Here is a 17,051-nt window from a genome sequence, read left to right on the forward strand (position 1 = left end):
GAATAGTTTGACCTGCAGAAGATGCACTGATGACCACAGACAGACAGTCTAGGCTACGGTGCATGTTTTGGTCGGTGCAGCACATGTTTGGTCTCAGCTCACAGTTTATGCACATTGTAAGAAAGCGTTGCGCTTTGAAAAAACCCGGCCGGATGCTTGATGAAAAGAGTAAACACATGTATACTATGCACATGTAATACAATATGTTTCACTCTAGCTCAGCCAAAATAGGATCTGCAGTTTACAACGTTGCAACCGAGACAAGCTCTGGTTGTTTTAAATCAAGAAACAGAACAGTTATGCGATGAACCTTTAATATGAAATTTGATTCATTCCTGCAAATAACTGCAATCAGACTGTGTAAGCATGAAAATGCAGCCTTGAGCTTAAGATTGTAACCAATCGGAAAAAAGATTATCTAGGCTTGTTACCATATAACTTTTCTGCTGCAACATGAGAACTCTGCTGTGTGTTTCAACTTGTAGTCTGATCATTTAGGCAGTTAGTAAGGTTGATGGCTCTTGAGTCCGTTCAGAGAGAAGATAGTTGATGAAAGGCTCCTCTAACTGTCTTTAGATGAGCTCACTATCACTTCAGAGGACATAACATTGACAAAAGACAAAGCATTTATTTCCTGGAGATCTTTCACTAACCTTTCCCACTGCCACTACTTGCCTCACCCTAACCCTTAACCTAACTTTAGTCTAAACTTAACCTTAACTTTACTTAACCTTAAAACTTATCTTCACCTTAAAATGTAATGAGCTATGTCCCCATAATATACCTGTACAAACAGTTTTAGGTCCCCACAACATTGGGGAGTCCTAGAATACACACACACACGCAGACACACACAAGCACGTGCACACAGACACACTTAAGCAGCACCAGCTGTAGATAATGAAGGAGGAAGGCCCAGGAGATGAGTGTAAACAATAGCGGGATTACTTTACAGCCACTATTATCACTCCTTCCTCAACTCAGTGTAAACACACAAATCCATTAGTGAGTAACTGCTGATAAGAGCAACGTGTAGAACTTCGTAATGGCGGAGTGTGAGAGAGAAGACATCAGAGAGAAGAGAAAGCAAAGCAGGGAGAAATATCAGAGAGGAGAGTCAGTCGGCATCTAAGATAACCATGGGAGAGCAGGGAGGAGGGTTTGTGTACATGAAAGAAGGAGACTGTGAACATTTGAACATATTTATAAATGACTTTTAAAAGATGCAGACAGTCAGACAGACAGACAGACACGCAGCCAAGAGAGTGTGTGTGTGTTTGTCATAAAGCCACAGCCTAATAAATCCCTGCTGAGAGATTGGAAGCCCTGCAACCAGAGAGCAGCTTAGATTGAATGACAGCTATCCTTGGCTAGCTGCTTGATGGTAAAAGAGTGTGTGTGTGTGTGTGTGTGTGTGTGTGTGTGTGTGTGTGTGTGTGTGTGTGTGTGTGTGTGTGTGTGTGTGTGTGTGTGTGTGTGCGTGCGTGTGTGGCGGGACAGGGCTGGACAGGTCACAGGAAGGAAAAAAAAGACGTCACATCAAAGGCCATTAGGGTTATGTTTACAGCTGAGCCTGAAGCCAGCCATGGTAATGGACACTGTAGTGGAGGTCTGGCAACCTAAAGCCATGCTGTTTCTCTGTGCTCTGTTTGTGTGTGTGTGTGTGTGTGTGTGTGTGTGTGTGTGTGTGTGTGTGTGTGTGTGTGTGTGTGTGTCGTGCGTGTGCAAAGACACAGGCGTCTCACAACTGACCTCAAAGGCTTCACCTATGCCTGAGCGTGTGAGACGGAGACAGAAACTAGACAGTGAGACTTATGGCTAACACACAGAGAGCAAAGAGAGGGGACATGGTCTGGTCCTTTCAAGAATGGCTGCAACGCTGGTGTGTTTCAAAGTGTGTGTGTGCGTTGACACTGAAGCATCTGCTGCATCCCGAGAGATGAGTAAGCAGTTAAGTGTTGACTGAATGTAAATGAAACACTCACTGTCTCTGGCTACCAGATAATGACAGTGTGATCACACAGTGTAAATGTCGAGATAAAGCTTGACTTGTTTGGCTTGTTGGCATAAGTAGACAAACACTGTGAGCAACAATTTCCCCCGATTTCCACCTTGATATACAGTCCTGCCTCCTGAAATGTATACATTCCTTTCTCCGGGATACATTTATAGGACCATAATTTAATTTTCCACTGTAAGCGTGGCAAAGAAACATAATACACTATGGTTCACATTCTATAGCAATCATATGAACATGTGTTATCTGATTTCTTTGAAGGAATACTTGACAGACATTGTTGAGACCATTCAACGAGTCTTGTTTCGATGCAAATCTGACATTTTAAGTATATGTTAAAGGAGTTATTATAGCTCTATATGACGTTTTTGATATGAATTTCTACCAGTGCTGTACTAAATTCTTGCAGGGAGTCGCAATGATTACACTTAATGTACTGTAACCAAGAGGTTTCTGTCATGAGCCCATTGGAAGCTGAAAAATTGTCATGACCCCCCCGATGAGTAGATTGATTACATATTTATCCAACGGGAACACTGGGGAAAACGGCCACAAAACAGCCAAGTTGCTTTCTAATCAAGAACATTTCCTTCTCATTGGTTTCTGCTGAGTGAGTACAAAATATATATCTAAAAATAATAATTACAGAAATCTCTGTCTGTCTGTCGGTAGCTCGCATATCTCAAGAACCATCTTATCAGCAAGTGCTAATGGCTCAGGGAAGTGCCGTTTCAGATTTGGTACGATTCTGACATGTGATACGTTTAATATAAATAAACTTTGAATAAATAGACAATCAGTGCTCTGTAGCAGCAGTGGCTGATCAAAACAACAGCACTTCCTAAATGGCACGTTCACGACAATGGCAACAACAACTGATTCTCCAGGATGGGGTTCTTTGTACTGAGTCGAGCTTAACTTAACTTTGAATAAACAGGTGAACAGCTGTTTGTGCAGCAGCGGTGGTGCAGCTTCAGGGTTCTGTGGACTGATTCTAGCAGCTGTTCTTTACTTGCTGTGGCTCAATTACTGTAGGCCACTTTTACAGTTTCAGAAAGGAAGCTGCAACCAGCATCACCACAGGCCAAGAAAACAGCCCATTCCAAACAGGCAGGTTTAGAATGGACACTGCACTAGTTTACTTTAAGTAATCGTATTATTGTAAAGTCCTTTTTTCATTTCCTGTAAGAAATGAAGCTTCCTATTATTTAAAATGCTTTCTTTACTTTGCTTTAATTCTACATTAAGAAGCAACTAAAATGTCTGTGTAAAATCATAAGAAACAGTAATTACCCTAATACAAGCCCATACAGTGAATAATGTAGGTGGAGCGCAGCAGTAGCTTGTGGACTCCTTTATCCAAAAAGCCTCAGAACTTATTAGCATGGGTGGAAATCATTTGTAATGCTGGCAACGGAGCGCTGGGCTCACAGTACCAGCTTCTCCTCAAAGTGACAGTGAAAACAAAGCAGAAATGACAACATAATAAATGATAAATGACTGCACAGGATGACACAACGAACCACAATCATGTCATTATTATTCAAAAGGTCTGGGCTAACAAAGCCCTGGAGGACGCGGCCCCCTTTTCAGGCAACCTTTTTATATATATATGGTTTGTGTCAACACCATCACCATTTCATGTCGGTGAATATGAGACAGCTCTGTGGTCACCGTGCAGAATTTTCCTAGGATACCTGTTCCAAAATGGAGACAAAAACAAATGGAGCAAGTGGGAAATATTCATGCACTGACACTTCTCGGGGAAAAATCCCCTCTTGAGCAGCTGTTGGTTTCTATAAAACACGAGATAAACGGTAATGTTACTGGGATTCCATGATTTCAGTGCTGATTACATAATATTGGTGCCCTGTAGATACCGTATCCCAGAGAAAGTTTTGTTTTTTTGTGTGCAGCAGGTGTTGGGAAACCACAAATGGAATGCAATGGAATATTAGTAGAGGGATGACTTCATAAGCACTGAGAAAAAGAGCGATGGAGTGAGAGGTTTGAATGTGACTTTAATGTCTGCATCATTAGATTGTTGCGGTTTTGGAGTTTTGACTGCACTGATCTCAGGGTGAGGTGCAGTAGGGACACTCAATTTGTTAGGTGGGAGTGAGTTATGGAGTAACAAGACACCACCTCGTCCCCTGTCTTCTTTGTGTGTGTGTGTGTGTGCATGTGTCTGCACTTGGCAACATGATGCCAGCAACACAAGCATCATACATCATGACTGTGTGTATTCTGTGCATGTTACATTACATATACAGATACATATATGCACAGACAAAAAGTCATATTCTCAAATCTCATATTTGTCATACCTCAGCAAACCACAGATCACATTTCTTTGCTTTCTATTAGTCTGTCTGTTTTATTCCCCTGTTCCGCTCTATATCTTTTATTTCTACACATTAAAAATAACTGCACATTGTTTTAAAACCCAGGTGTTTAAAAATATTTTCATTCTGTAGAAAGTGTCCAACAATTTTCGGCCCGAAGATACAAAAGGGTCGTATTGTGCCTGTGTCTGCCGTGGCCCTTCTAATAGCAAATAACAAGAGTTCATAAAGCATTTTAAGTGGCTTGGCTCGGCCACAACATAGTAAAAAAGCTTTACACACAGGGGACACAGTCACATTCAACACATGCAACACTGACCAAGATGAGGTCAGTGTCTCAGCAAACTTCTTCTCTGCTCAAAAACCAACTTGTCAGCGATGTCCACTTTATTAGCGAGAATTTGGCTGATATTTCAGACCATTACTAAGAGCGTTCATGGGAAAACTGTGAGTAGAGGCACAGAGGAACCGACGCCTCAACAGCAGCTGTCAAAGGCCTCGAGATGAATTCTCTTGTTTTTCTGTGAGAGATATACATCATGGTCATCATCATCATCATCATTTTTACATGTTACAATGCCACTAAGATTGTCTCCATTTGGTTTGTAGTTGCGGTCAATCATCCCTATGAAAATGTCAACAATAAGGACAGCTGTACGGATGCCCAGCACTGTTCTCTGCTTGGCTGACAGTAGCAGCCAATAAAGTACAAAAGCAGAGAGGATGTGATAAAAAATGATCAGTGGAGTGATTTATTTTACTATTCCAAACTAAGTGTAGAATAAGTGACTTGTTTGCCTAACGTCCAACCCATTGATTGTCCACTCGTAGCTTAACAACTATTTCTAGGCACAACAGTCGTGTCAAGCTTTGGATTTACACTATGAAGCTGTGAGCATGGCGTTGTTGCAAGAACGTAAGAAAGTGTTGTCTCCAATGCCAGACATAAGGACTCATTGGGGTAATACCATTTTTATTTGTAACCTATAGGATTAGCTCAAGTAGCTAGCTAGCTACATCTGATAAAATCTCCCAGTAGCAGTCAGTTGCTAGAAACAGGAAGCTCACTCTCGTCTACTTCTGTCTGAAATCAATATTCCCCTGTTCAGAAATGATTACGATTTTTGACTGAGAAATCTGGCAAATTTATCATTGTAAACTGTGTACATGGGCTGTGCCAGAACACAAAGCTGGACAGGTGTTGCAAAAGTAACTGAAGGGGGACCGGGGTTAGTTTGTCCCCATCAATGCATTCCACAGGAACTTTGGACTACAGCAAATTGCAGGAAGCCATTTCACAACATGAAACTTAGCTTCTCTGATTAGAATTGGTGACCAGGAGAGAGGCATGCACCCTTGAGGTTATTGCACTGGTGACCTCCTTCTCTTGCAAGAGTTATGTCGGCCCAAGAGATCCTGTTTGCATGCTTTCTTAGAAATGATTGCTCCAACCGCACTTAGAGAAAATGCACTCAGGGGAGGTAAAACTTCATCCAGCAGCTGTTGTAGGAATGAAGCACAGCGTCTCCATTGGTCACTGCACTGATTTGACAGGTATATAGACATTCTATGGCCAATGTAATAAACTTACACACCCAAAAATGGTTAATCAACAATTCATGTCTTTTGAACTGTTGTGTAGATATCGTTCCGCGCTCTATGTATATCTGGCTTTCATAAAATCTTATCAAGTTTCACTGATTTGTTGTCTGGCCAGAATTTTACCCTTCGTGACAATGTCCAGAGCAGCAGAGACAGGGGAGGGACATTTCCCCTGTGTATATGTGTGTGTGTGTTTTTTTGTACGTTTCTTCATACATAGCCTGACAGTCAGTGCAGCTCACCACTCCCTATGATGTCCGCAGCATTGGACTGTGTTGACTGATCTTTGATCCTCTGCCCTGGCCCTGCGTGTCAGGGGTATAGACAGTGACCGAACCAAATGAGCCGAGCCAAGATCCCACAGAACCCCACCCTGAAACCACAGATTCATTAGCGGGTCTTGCTCCCACTCTTCCTTCGTCTGGTGTCGTCATATATCACAGAAAATGTGTCAGTGCTACTCAAAGTGACAGGAGTGGCCTTACACAACATCGAGAAAAGCCCTCTTGGTCACAGCAACCTGAGAATGAACCTCAAGCCTACGATAATGTTTCCTTCTTTTGTTACCAAATGCAAATAAATCTTGAGCTCGTTTCTGGCGCACCATCGTGGGACAATATTATATGAGATTTCCTGAGTTTGGAAACGAACCAACATGTCCCACCAAATAAGCTTGCCGTACATTTTGTATACAGCAGAGTATGCACATACACGCATACACTTAGAACTACAAAGACCGTGGTGGGTCTTGATTTAGCCAGGGAAGTGGAGTTTGTTATGAGCTTGGGTCCCTCAGTGATGCTACATATGAAAAGATTTACAAGCCCTGGCCTGCTATGTTGAACAAACACAGAAGCTAACGGTTCCTGACGTTAAGTGAGGTATCACTCTGGACTGGATGAAGACATTAACAGACTATCCTGTGGAACTTCCCCTGTCTTTCCTGTGTCTCACACGCAAGTTTTGGCCAAAATGTATTTTTCATTAAAAGGAAAATGTCCTCATGGTAGAACAGGTGCATTACTGGGGCTGGGAAAGGGTGGAGAACGTAGTTAAACCGGCACTGCCTGACACCCTTCATTCACTTTATAATGAGGAGATAGTGTGGGAAGCTTGGAACAGTTGACTCAACCAATAAACAGCTCTTCTCCACAGACGTGTAGGTGTTTGTGTAGACCAGTAACACATGGCAGTCAGGAAGGAGTGAACGCAGCGGAAGGTGGAAGGGACAGAAGGCAGGGAGACAAAAATAAATTACACCCGAAAGGGTAAGAAAAGAGACTGTGAGAAGGATATGAAGACAAAGTTGAGACGAGTTCTTCACTGGCATTGATGAGCTTGAGTAACTACATCAACTCGTTTGGCTGACGGCCCTGAACCTGATCATTTGCCTCCTCCCAACATGAACATGTACGTACGAAATAGTGAGCAACTACAGCCAACAATGTTTTTGGCTACTTACATAGCTTACAGTAGACTTTATCCCTCCGAGTAGTTAATTGATCAACTGAATAACTGACATACCCCAAAGTCTAAAAGTCTAGAAGGACCAAATATTTAGTCTTTTTCCATCCATTAGAAATTATGAGGAAAAAAGTGTGCACGATTCAAACAGTTTTTAATGATGTCCAGATTGAGAGTCTGTTAAAACAGAGTGCAGATATCCTGATGATGTAATTCGCAAACTAAATGACTACAGTAACACAGAGTTCAAGAGCATTCCCAGCACCAACCATTACAACTGCTATTACAAGCATGCACAACAGTGATGTGGGGTCTGACCTGGCAGGACATGGTTGGGTGTTGCAGGGCATCAATCCAGTAGCTGGTCTTGATCTGGGATTGCAGTAGGACGTGTTCACCTGCACTCTCAGGTCTCTGTAACACGCTGACCTGGTGTTCATCTGGCCTGTAAAAGTTATACATCAATAATTTAAGGCACATTGTCATAAAAGGAGAAATTAATTTTCATTTTGAGTTACAGTCTATTCCTGGCTAATACTCTGCAATTATAAAATAACATAAAAACAAGGTTACAGGGCCATATGTACTGCAATGGCTTAAATAGTTATCAAGAGCAGTATAGATTATTGTGTTATATACTGAGCTTGAAGGGTTATTCTTGAGCTTGGAAGCAGCAGCTTCACAAAACAGTTTGTCAGTAATTGACTTATGTATTATCTCTTCTGTGTGAGCCAGTTGAAAATGCAATAAAATAAAAGTTATTATTTTCCAAACTTGTTTGAATTTCATGTAGTGCTTTAACAAGGAACAAGTTGCAGAATGGATTCAATGACACGTCTTTGCTCAAAGCTGCAGAAACAATGAAAACCAAGGAGTGACCTCACTACATGAGGAATATAAATTCTCTATAAATACTATATGAATACAGACAATTTACTGTGATGGATATATACTTGACTTGCCCCCTACTATCAAAAAATCCCAGATCGGCTCCTGACACTTCCCACTGTTCATGTGATGTCCAAAAATGTCTGTCCCTTTAAGCCGTGAAAAACACTTATTTGATTTAATTTAACTTTCTTAATCAAAGACATTATCATTTACTTTCTCAGAGGCAAGCAACGATGATTCTATGCTCCCACTAGTATGTTTGTGAATTCTGGCACAAACTCTGATCTGACAGTGTTTTTTGATTCATGTGAAACTTGAATCCCAGGTTCACAGATATCCTGGTTGGTATTTTGGCCTGAGGCACAGTCAATCTGCACATCCCAACCAATGCAGGTCAGTTAAGTCAGTCACACTCTTTAATAGAGCAAGTGACCCCCGACCCATCAAGGCCTACAATCAGGACACAAAGAGGTGGAGGTGGTTAGGGTGGACCGCCGTAGACCAGGGTGGGGAACTTTAACCTGGAGGGTCAATCAACAGGAACTTTACACTGGGGGCTTTGTTCACACTCATGAAGCCAAGCAAGTGCACGCACACACACACACACACACACACACACACACACACACACACACACACACACACACACACGCGCTAAAACATACACAGGCACACATATACACCTTCATCTCCTAACCTCTGCCCTCAAATCACAATGCCAGTCTCTGCACGTGTGTGTGTGTGTCTATGTGTGTGTGCTTGTTTAATACTAGGCCTCTGGTGGGACAAAGGACACTGGCCATGCATGCGTGTACTTGCTTGCTTTAACGGATGTGTGTGTGTGTGTGTGTGTGTGTGCATGTAATAGCAGGTCTCCAGTAGAAGAGGTCCCACCAGTCCGAAAGACGAGCTGCTAATGTCCCCTCACTAATGATGGGAATGCTTCTCTCTTCATTTAACCTGCAGCTAAAAAGCCTTATTATAGATGAGAGGGTCCATTGATCTACAAACTGTCCTCTTAATCTGCGGGGGTTGGCCCAGATTGAAAATAGGTGATCTGCCATTTTTTCATCAAAGCAAGACACTTTAAAATCTAGGCACAAAAAAGCAATAAAAAGTAACATGTCACTGCACTAAATCAGACATGACAGGCCGGATGAAAAGTACTAAACTTAACTTTGAATCCATCTGTCACTGAAGTTTAGAAAAAGACATTTTGATTTCATTTCCAGCACAAGTGTAATATGATAAGGCTGTGAAATGTTTGTACATACCTCCAGCACAAGTCGCTGAGCACTGGGAGCGTATGATGGCCCATGTGTAATTGTGTTTGATGTGATTCTTTTTCTCATCAGCTTTCTTCAGAGTGTATTCCCAGCGTACACCTGGGTTCCAGCCCTGCAACAATACCTACAGAGAAGAAGATGATGAGAATGAACTTTTTTTTATTTTTTATGAAGCAGCAAGGAGAACCCATGATTACAAAGAGTCTGACTCCCCTCTGTGGTCAAAATCATGATTCATGATGATCTAATAGACTCTCCTCAAAGTCCTGATACTTATAATAATGTGTTGCCGATTAGCCAAATTATGATGTATTTTATTATTAAGCTTTCATTTAGCAAGATCCTCCACATTCATTTGACTTTAGTTTTGCAAATGTATGACTTTTATTTTTTTTTTCATTTAAGTGTAACGAATACTATTATTCGTATTAAAAGATACAAATATTAAAAGTGACCAAGTAAAGAAATAAGAAAGTCACAGGGTCAAGGGTCAAGGATGAAAGGTCTTACAGTGCATTAAAAACAACCAATTGGCACAAACACATAAATAAGTAATATAACATTGGTCAAAGTATTAATTTACGTACGCGTTGACTGACCCCTTACCTCTATGATCAGTGTTTCATTGGTGGGGCCAGTTGAAAAGAGGCTCTCGGGTCTGTTATAGGGTCTCTTGTATTCAAAAATAGCTCCAGCAATGGGATGTCGGCCCGGCCAGTCCACCGTCCAGTGTCCGTTCAGGAAGTAGCGTCTCTGGGTGTCCCTGACAGCCAGGTATGAGCTGGACGTATTCAGCTCCACCACACGGATACTACGAGCCCCTGCTGGGATGGTTACCACCCCATAGTACTCTGACAAAGGACAAAATATTAAGTTTGGCACCAGACACTGAAAAAAGATGACACTAAACTACACTAAATAACACAGGGCTCACAAAGGGTCACAGCGAGAATGTTTTGGAGGATTACGTTTGCATTCCCTCGTTTTATGTTTTGTCTTATCGAGCAATGGTTTTCCGTTCATCAGTAGTACTATATCAGCATACTTCATGTTCAAAGTCAAATTCAGTAAGCTGATCAATGCTGCGGGGTTGAAACGAAATGGGCTACATATAAGAGTGTGGATACCCAAACAGGGCCTGTTGGGAAGGAGGCGGGCTTTGGACGAAAAATTTGAAATTATATTTGCGTTCAGGTCATTCACGTTGACTAGGCAGATTTTTTAAACTGCATTTGTCTGTAACCTGGGAATACAAGTAATAACCATGTGTGTCAGGGATGGAGTAACACAAACTTAGTACAGCCGACATTAGCTACATCGTGCTTGGGCTGGGGTTCGGGTCGGGCTTGGTTGATTGGTATGAAGAACAAAAGAATGGAGGGATAACGCAAAAGTATTGCGAGATAATGCAAAACATATCGTGAGGGAATGCAAAAGTAATCCTCAAAATATTCTTGGCGTGACCCATCGGGGGGTTTCTGCAAAATAGTCTTGTGTATTTGCTATAAAATCATAAAAGCGAGGAAATGAGCACAGCACTTTGTAAAATATCTCAAACCACATCAACGAATCCAATGAACCTCTCAGTTTAAGTACCATGACTTACGGTTAGTGTAGTGCTGCTTGGTGTACTGTCCTTTATAGATCTTACAGGTGGAGTTGTCTCCTTTACAGACCCCACAAGCATCAGGCACAGCTGTGGAGCCCAACACACGGTCACAGCCAACCCTCTGATGGAGAAGAAAACATCACTGCTTATTAAAATGCAACTTAACATCATACAGTGTAATAAATCACAACAGTCGAATTGCCAACATCGTTTATCCCTCTTGCAATGAAAGGTCAGCTTTTGTGTTTCACTGCGTTTGAAGTCGTCGAGAAACTGCACAACAAGGGTGTCTATTGATGTCCTCGGTTGCTAAAGCCATTCTCCCCAAAAATTTATAGCGCAATTTCAGAGATCTCACACATGATATCATCTTCACAAAAAAAACACCCAGCACGGACTCTGCGTGCTTTCTCTCTCGTGCTTCCACACAACCGTGTCACTGTCTCGCTGCTCGGCTGCTCGTGAAGAATTACCTCACACAGTCCATCAATACAGACGTTTGTGCTGTCCTGTGAGCAGAGGGTCCCATCCTTAACTTTACTGGCCAAGGCAAAGAAGAAATCATAACCCTCAGCGAAGCAGTAGAGCTTGCACACATCTTGATCTGGAAGACAAGAAAACAACCACAGGAGGCCAGAGGGAACAAGCAAAAATGTTTAGTGGCGTGACATCACGAACTGGAAAAACTCCACTTCATTTTTTTCCCTAACTAATTTTGAAAATGAATTTGGTGCTTGTCTCACCGTCCACTCTGGTGTATGGTCTCCATGTGTAGTACCACCCTCGGAACTGTTTGCTGTTGTACTCGGCACACTGTTGCGCTCTGTAGCCAATGGCGTTGGGGGGACAGTCCTCAGTGTTACACAGTTTGTACGACCTGGACGAGCCCTCACAGAACTTTCCTCCATACGCAGGCCTGCGGAGAGGAATAAGCATGACATATGTGTCATGAAAATGTAGGTTTTCCTTTGAATCCTTTTCTTTATAATGTAACTATTTATTGCCATGGGTTTGTGATCAACAGAGACAGCAAATTAAACTGTGTTATAATCCAAAATACAGAGCAAATACCTCTGCCAAGGCCCAATAATTCCCTTATGAAACCAGAAACCATTAAATTCACTGGGATATGGATTTTCATTTGGAGTCTCAGACTGTGAGACAGTCTCACAGATGTCCGTCCTGTAATTTTTCTTTAAATCGAGATCCATGAATTATTCTCTGAGAAATCGACAAAAAAGTTGAGATACAACCTATTTCACAATGTTTAAGAGAGTCACCTGGATCATCCCCCTGATCCAGATTCACACCAACATTTGATGACCCATATCAAATCCTTCCACTAAGTTTTGTGGTAATCTGTCCTGTGGCTTTTGGCTAATCATGCTAACAAACAAAAAAAACAAATGAACAAACAAACAAACAACTGCCAATGAAAACCTCCTTGGTGCAGGTAATAACACTGAATTTCATTGTGTGACTATCCTTCCCTCTGTATGTGGCTGGGTGTGTGTGTGTGTGAGTGTGAGTGTGTGTGTGTCTTTAAAGGCTCATTCAATCACAGGTGTACAACCCCAGGCTATGTTCCATAAAATGCCTTCCAACGGGACAATTACACCGTCTATAAGCCCTCCAATCACATTGTCACTTATCTCTCCCTCTCTCAGATTCTGCCCCTTTACATCTCCACATTTCATCTCCCTCTTTTTTAATCCCTTCTCTGTCATCTCTTCTACCCCTTTATCCCCCCCCCTCTCCCCTGCCCCTCTCTCCCCTTGCTTGTCCTTTGTCTTCCTCTCCCCTCCACCACCATCCTTCCTCCCTCATCTCTTGCTCTCTCTGTTTAATTTAGCCCAACACTTGTCAGGATCTTGGCATGGCATGATGAAGAGGAGGGCCCCGGCATTTGGGATATAAGAACCCCTGACTGACACTGGCAGCGCAAATAATCCGGAGTGACTGATGAGTATGGGACTAAGTGAGTTGATAAGTGATGAGGTGACAGACCCGTGTGATGGATCTTCTAATAACATGTAGTAATGCACTCTTGGCCATGAGTCAATCAATCACAAACCACAATCCCTCTTTGTATAAAGTTATATGTGTTTTATCAGTTTGCATTTGATTTGATATTCATTCAGTTTAGGCCTTAAAATGGTCGGTACAAGGTGCTTCTGCCCGGATCCTGAAGCGGCCGGCCACCACTGAAAGTGAATGTGGTTGAAACCCTGGACATACTGTACTGATCATTTTTTAACAATGGAGTGAGTCATCTTATGGAAGCAGAGTTTCCCAAAATGTCAAACTGCACATTAGTTGGCGGCATCTACATTCATGTGCAGTTCTCATCTTTGCTAACACGCACTGCTGTACTTGTTTGTTACTTGGTTGTTTTTTTCACCTGAGCCTGTTTTAATGCAAGATTACCTACAAACTACTGGACATATCAACATGTGACTTGGTGGAAGGATGTGGTATGTGTCAGGGAAGTGGTCATTAAATGTTGGTTCAGAGGCCATATCAGGGGGCGGATCCAGAAACGTTTTATGACCTTCTTTAACACTGCAAGCATTTTTCAACATTTCCACTGATTTCCCAGGGAATAATTCATGGATCTTGATGAAACAAATCCGGTACATTTTAGGGACTAATATCTATGAGTGTGTGTTATTTGGTGCAGCCTGATTGAATTTAAGGGGACTGTTGGGCCTTGGTGGAGGTATCCCCGCTCTGAGCGTCATTCCTCCTAGGTACTGTATTTTTAGTTTTTTTTTATTTCTCTACCTTGGGTTATTGCACTGCCTCTCTCGATAGGTGACCCCGCTCTCGCAGCTTCGCGAGCAGGCCGACCAGGAAGACCACTCCGACCACTGCCCATGCTGAGGCCTCGGGCCCTCGTCACCCTGTTTGACACACTGGCCCCTGCGGCACCACTGCGGAAAGAGGGAGAGAGAGGAATTATGAGCGGGAGAGAAGGAGGCAGAAGAAAGGAGGCAAAGTGTTTAAAAGTCTCTATAACACACAGACTATATTTCAGCAGACCCTGCCCTTTATCTTCTTTACGATGACCGTTTGTCAAACCCCAGCAGAGGCCTATAAGACGCAGTGTTCAGGTTTAACTGCTGTCAGGGAGGTCACAGTCGTGCTGGTTACATACTCATAGTCCCTCAGTGAAACGCCAGTTGTGCTGCTTTTTGGACCGTCTCTACCTTGAGCTGTCATCGGCTAGAATTAACAGAGCTTGTGCCAAACACAACTGAAATGCGAATGTGGAAAAAAAAACGTGTCAAGGATATTCGCCCTAAAATAATACATCTAGATCTGTTTTGTGCTGTCAAATTTGCATTTCATGTGGCCTTATGCCTCCATTTATCAACTCGTTAAAATCAGTCCAAGTGAAAACATTTACAAAAACATGAAACAGGTCGAAACACGTGTTGCCAGCAACGCACAAATCAACGCAGCAGAGTTTCTTCACTGCTGAAAAACATCCTTTTAAACAATTTGAGTTCTGAAGCAAAACAATAAATATCTGCCAAGGGAGTGAGATAATTTCTCTTCTTTCCAGTGCAAATCAATGACGAGGGTGGGGTATCTGCCTCGTTCTGTCTTGTTTATTAGTATTTATATGTGGTTTCTACGTACTTTCTGTAAGAAGTGTATCAGGTCAGGCAGATTTTGACGGCATTTTCTGATATTTTTCCCGTGTTCTTCCAATTTGACAAGGAGAATTTCCCTCCCAATCTGGTTGCAGCAGACTTTTTGGGGAATATGCAGGGGGGCCACCCAGACGGAACGGCTTTCCACTCACAAAAGCTGCCAAATGTGATCTATGAGGTAACCAGGCAAGGCAGCGTGAGGAATATCAAACTACAGTATGTGCGGAAAGTTATGTGAGAAAGGATTGTCTGCAGAGCGCTGCATGAATCGATGGGGCTGCTCTTACTACTGAGTTATTCACTGTATGTATTTAAAAAGAGAGTCATTAACCAACCAGCCAATCACGTGTTGCAAAATGAGCCGTGCTTCGCTCCAGATCTGTTAATGTAACGGGAGAAGGCTTCGCAGAATCTTAAGTCTCTTAAAGCAACATTATGTCACAAGCTGTTTCCTGGCACAGCACTGAACTGGATTTGTACATGTCAAGATGACATCAGTCACAATATACTGAATTTGCCACACACAAACATACACACTAAGAACGCACACACACACACGTGAACACATACATAGTGAAAACACACACATACACACAGTGTGTGCACACACACACGCACGTACACACAAACAAACAAACAAACACGCAAACACAGTGAGTGCACACACAACTCAGCCGTGAATGAGAATTGATAGTGGGCATATGTTCAGCTGTTCTTGATCTCACTGTGTGTCACAAGCACACACACACACACACACGCACACCACACACACACACACACACACACACACACACACACACACACACACACACACACACACACACACACACACACACACCTCCAGCTCATCTCGCGCTCCTCGACTGAACTAGAACAGCTGATTTCCCCTCAGTTTTCCCCTCGCGGCTGAGTGCCACAGATTCCTAAGTGAGCCTGTCATTGTTTGTGTTGAGTTAATTGTCCCGTGGAGAGAGAGGGCGGGATTAAACCATCAAGTTCAATATATTGAGAAGCAAATGCCGATGAGGGGCTGTCAGGGGAGAGAGGGTAAGAGAGAGAGCGAGCCTGGGGGGAGAATCATCTTGAAAGAAGGAGGAGAAAGAAGAAAAAAACACAAAGAATAAATAAAGAGCACAGATTGCTTTTTGGCCCCAGCCCCGATGGCATATTTTCGCCATGTCAGCAACAAACCAGTTGCAGCTGCTCCCCGAGATAGAATAACGGAGGACGACCACGATACCTCGATCGAGAGGAAGGAATTTATTGATGCCGCACTTAAATGAACTCAAAGCTAAAACGTAATAAAGTCAAACTTTTCACTTAGCTTAACGATGCTTTTATTGGTCTGTGCTGGGAGAGAATGACATTGGTGTGTAAATCGACGCCACTAAAAGACATGCAGCTTCCCACAGTTCGAGGCCTTTTGTCTTGAAATGAGCCGAGTGGAAGTATCAGTACTTTATAGCACTAAAAGACTCAATAAATAATACTTTAATAATAATATCTCCATCCACTTAGCCTGGTAACCTTATAAAATATCACCACGCTTTGCGCCATTTACTCACTCAGAGTAAAGCCCTTAGAGGTATTGCTTGTATGTGTCTGTGTGTACATGTGTGTCTGTGTGTGAGACATCTCTTGACAAGCTATAACTCCTCTTATATAGTAATAAATAATAAAATATTAAAATAAAAATATTAAATTCCTACTTTTTATGTTATAAATGGATGGTTACTGGATTGCACTTTTCTAGTCTTAACGACCACTTGAAGCACTATAAAGTACAGCCACCCACCCACCCACCACACACAACACACACACACACACACACACAAACCATTCATATGTCCCATTCACACACTTACAGCACAGTCACCAGGGGAAATTTGCTGCTTAGTGTCTTGCCCAAGGGCAAACTGGGGATCAAACCACCGTCCTTTCAATTAGTGGACGATAGGCACAGCCGACAAAAAAAATGAGTGAAACTTTCATTATTAATATTATTAGCCTCATTATTATAGGGAACTGGAAAACAGTCGTGTTGGATGTTCTTGTTTTGAGCAGTGTCGCTGTTGGAGGGAATTTTCTCACCAATACTGACAAAGAAAACTTTGTTAGAGACTCTTGTTTGGTCCCCTTTTATTTGTTTAGACCTTGCCATGGAGCAATGTTTTGGCA

General features: G+C 42.4%; 1 protein-coding gene across 1 annotated transcript in view; it reads right to left on the reverse strand.

The window, feature by feature from the left end:
• LOC118114263 (A disintegrin and metalloproteinase with thrombospondin motifs 16) overlaps positions 1 to 17,051 on the reverse strand; it is a 59,700-nt gene that overhangs the window by 8,022 nt on the left and 34,627 nt on the right. The window contains exons 12-18 of the mRNA XM_035164613.2: positions 13,999 to 14,147; positions 11,958 to 12,130; positions 11,688 to 11,818; positions 11,212 to 11,335; positions 10,212 to 10,456; positions 9,594 to 9,729; positions 7,747 to 7,873 (exon numbers count right to left, since the gene is read on the reverse strand). Of these exons, the coding sequence (XP_035020504.2) occupies positions 7,747 to 7,873; positions 9,594 to 9,729; positions 10,212 to 10,456; positions 11,212 to 11,335; positions 11,688 to 11,818; positions 11,958 to 12,130; positions 13,999 to 14,147 (1,085 nt within the window). The remainder of the gene's footprint in view (positions 1 to 7,746; positions 7,874 to 9,593; positions 9,730 to 10,211; positions 10,457 to 11,211; positions 11,336 to 11,687; positions 11,819 to 11,957; positions 12,131 to 13,998; positions 14,148 to 17,051) is intronic.

The sequence above is a fragment of the Hippoglossus stenolepis genome, chromosome 8, assembly GCF_022539355.2.
Source record: "Hippoglossus stenolepis isolate QCI-W04-F060 chromosome 8, HSTE1.2, whole genome shotgun sequence".
In the NCBI taxonomy this organism is placed as follows: domain Eukaryota; kingdom Metazoa; phylum Chordata; class Actinopteri; order Pleuronectiformes; family Pleuronectidae; genus Hippoglossus; species Hippoglossus stenolepis.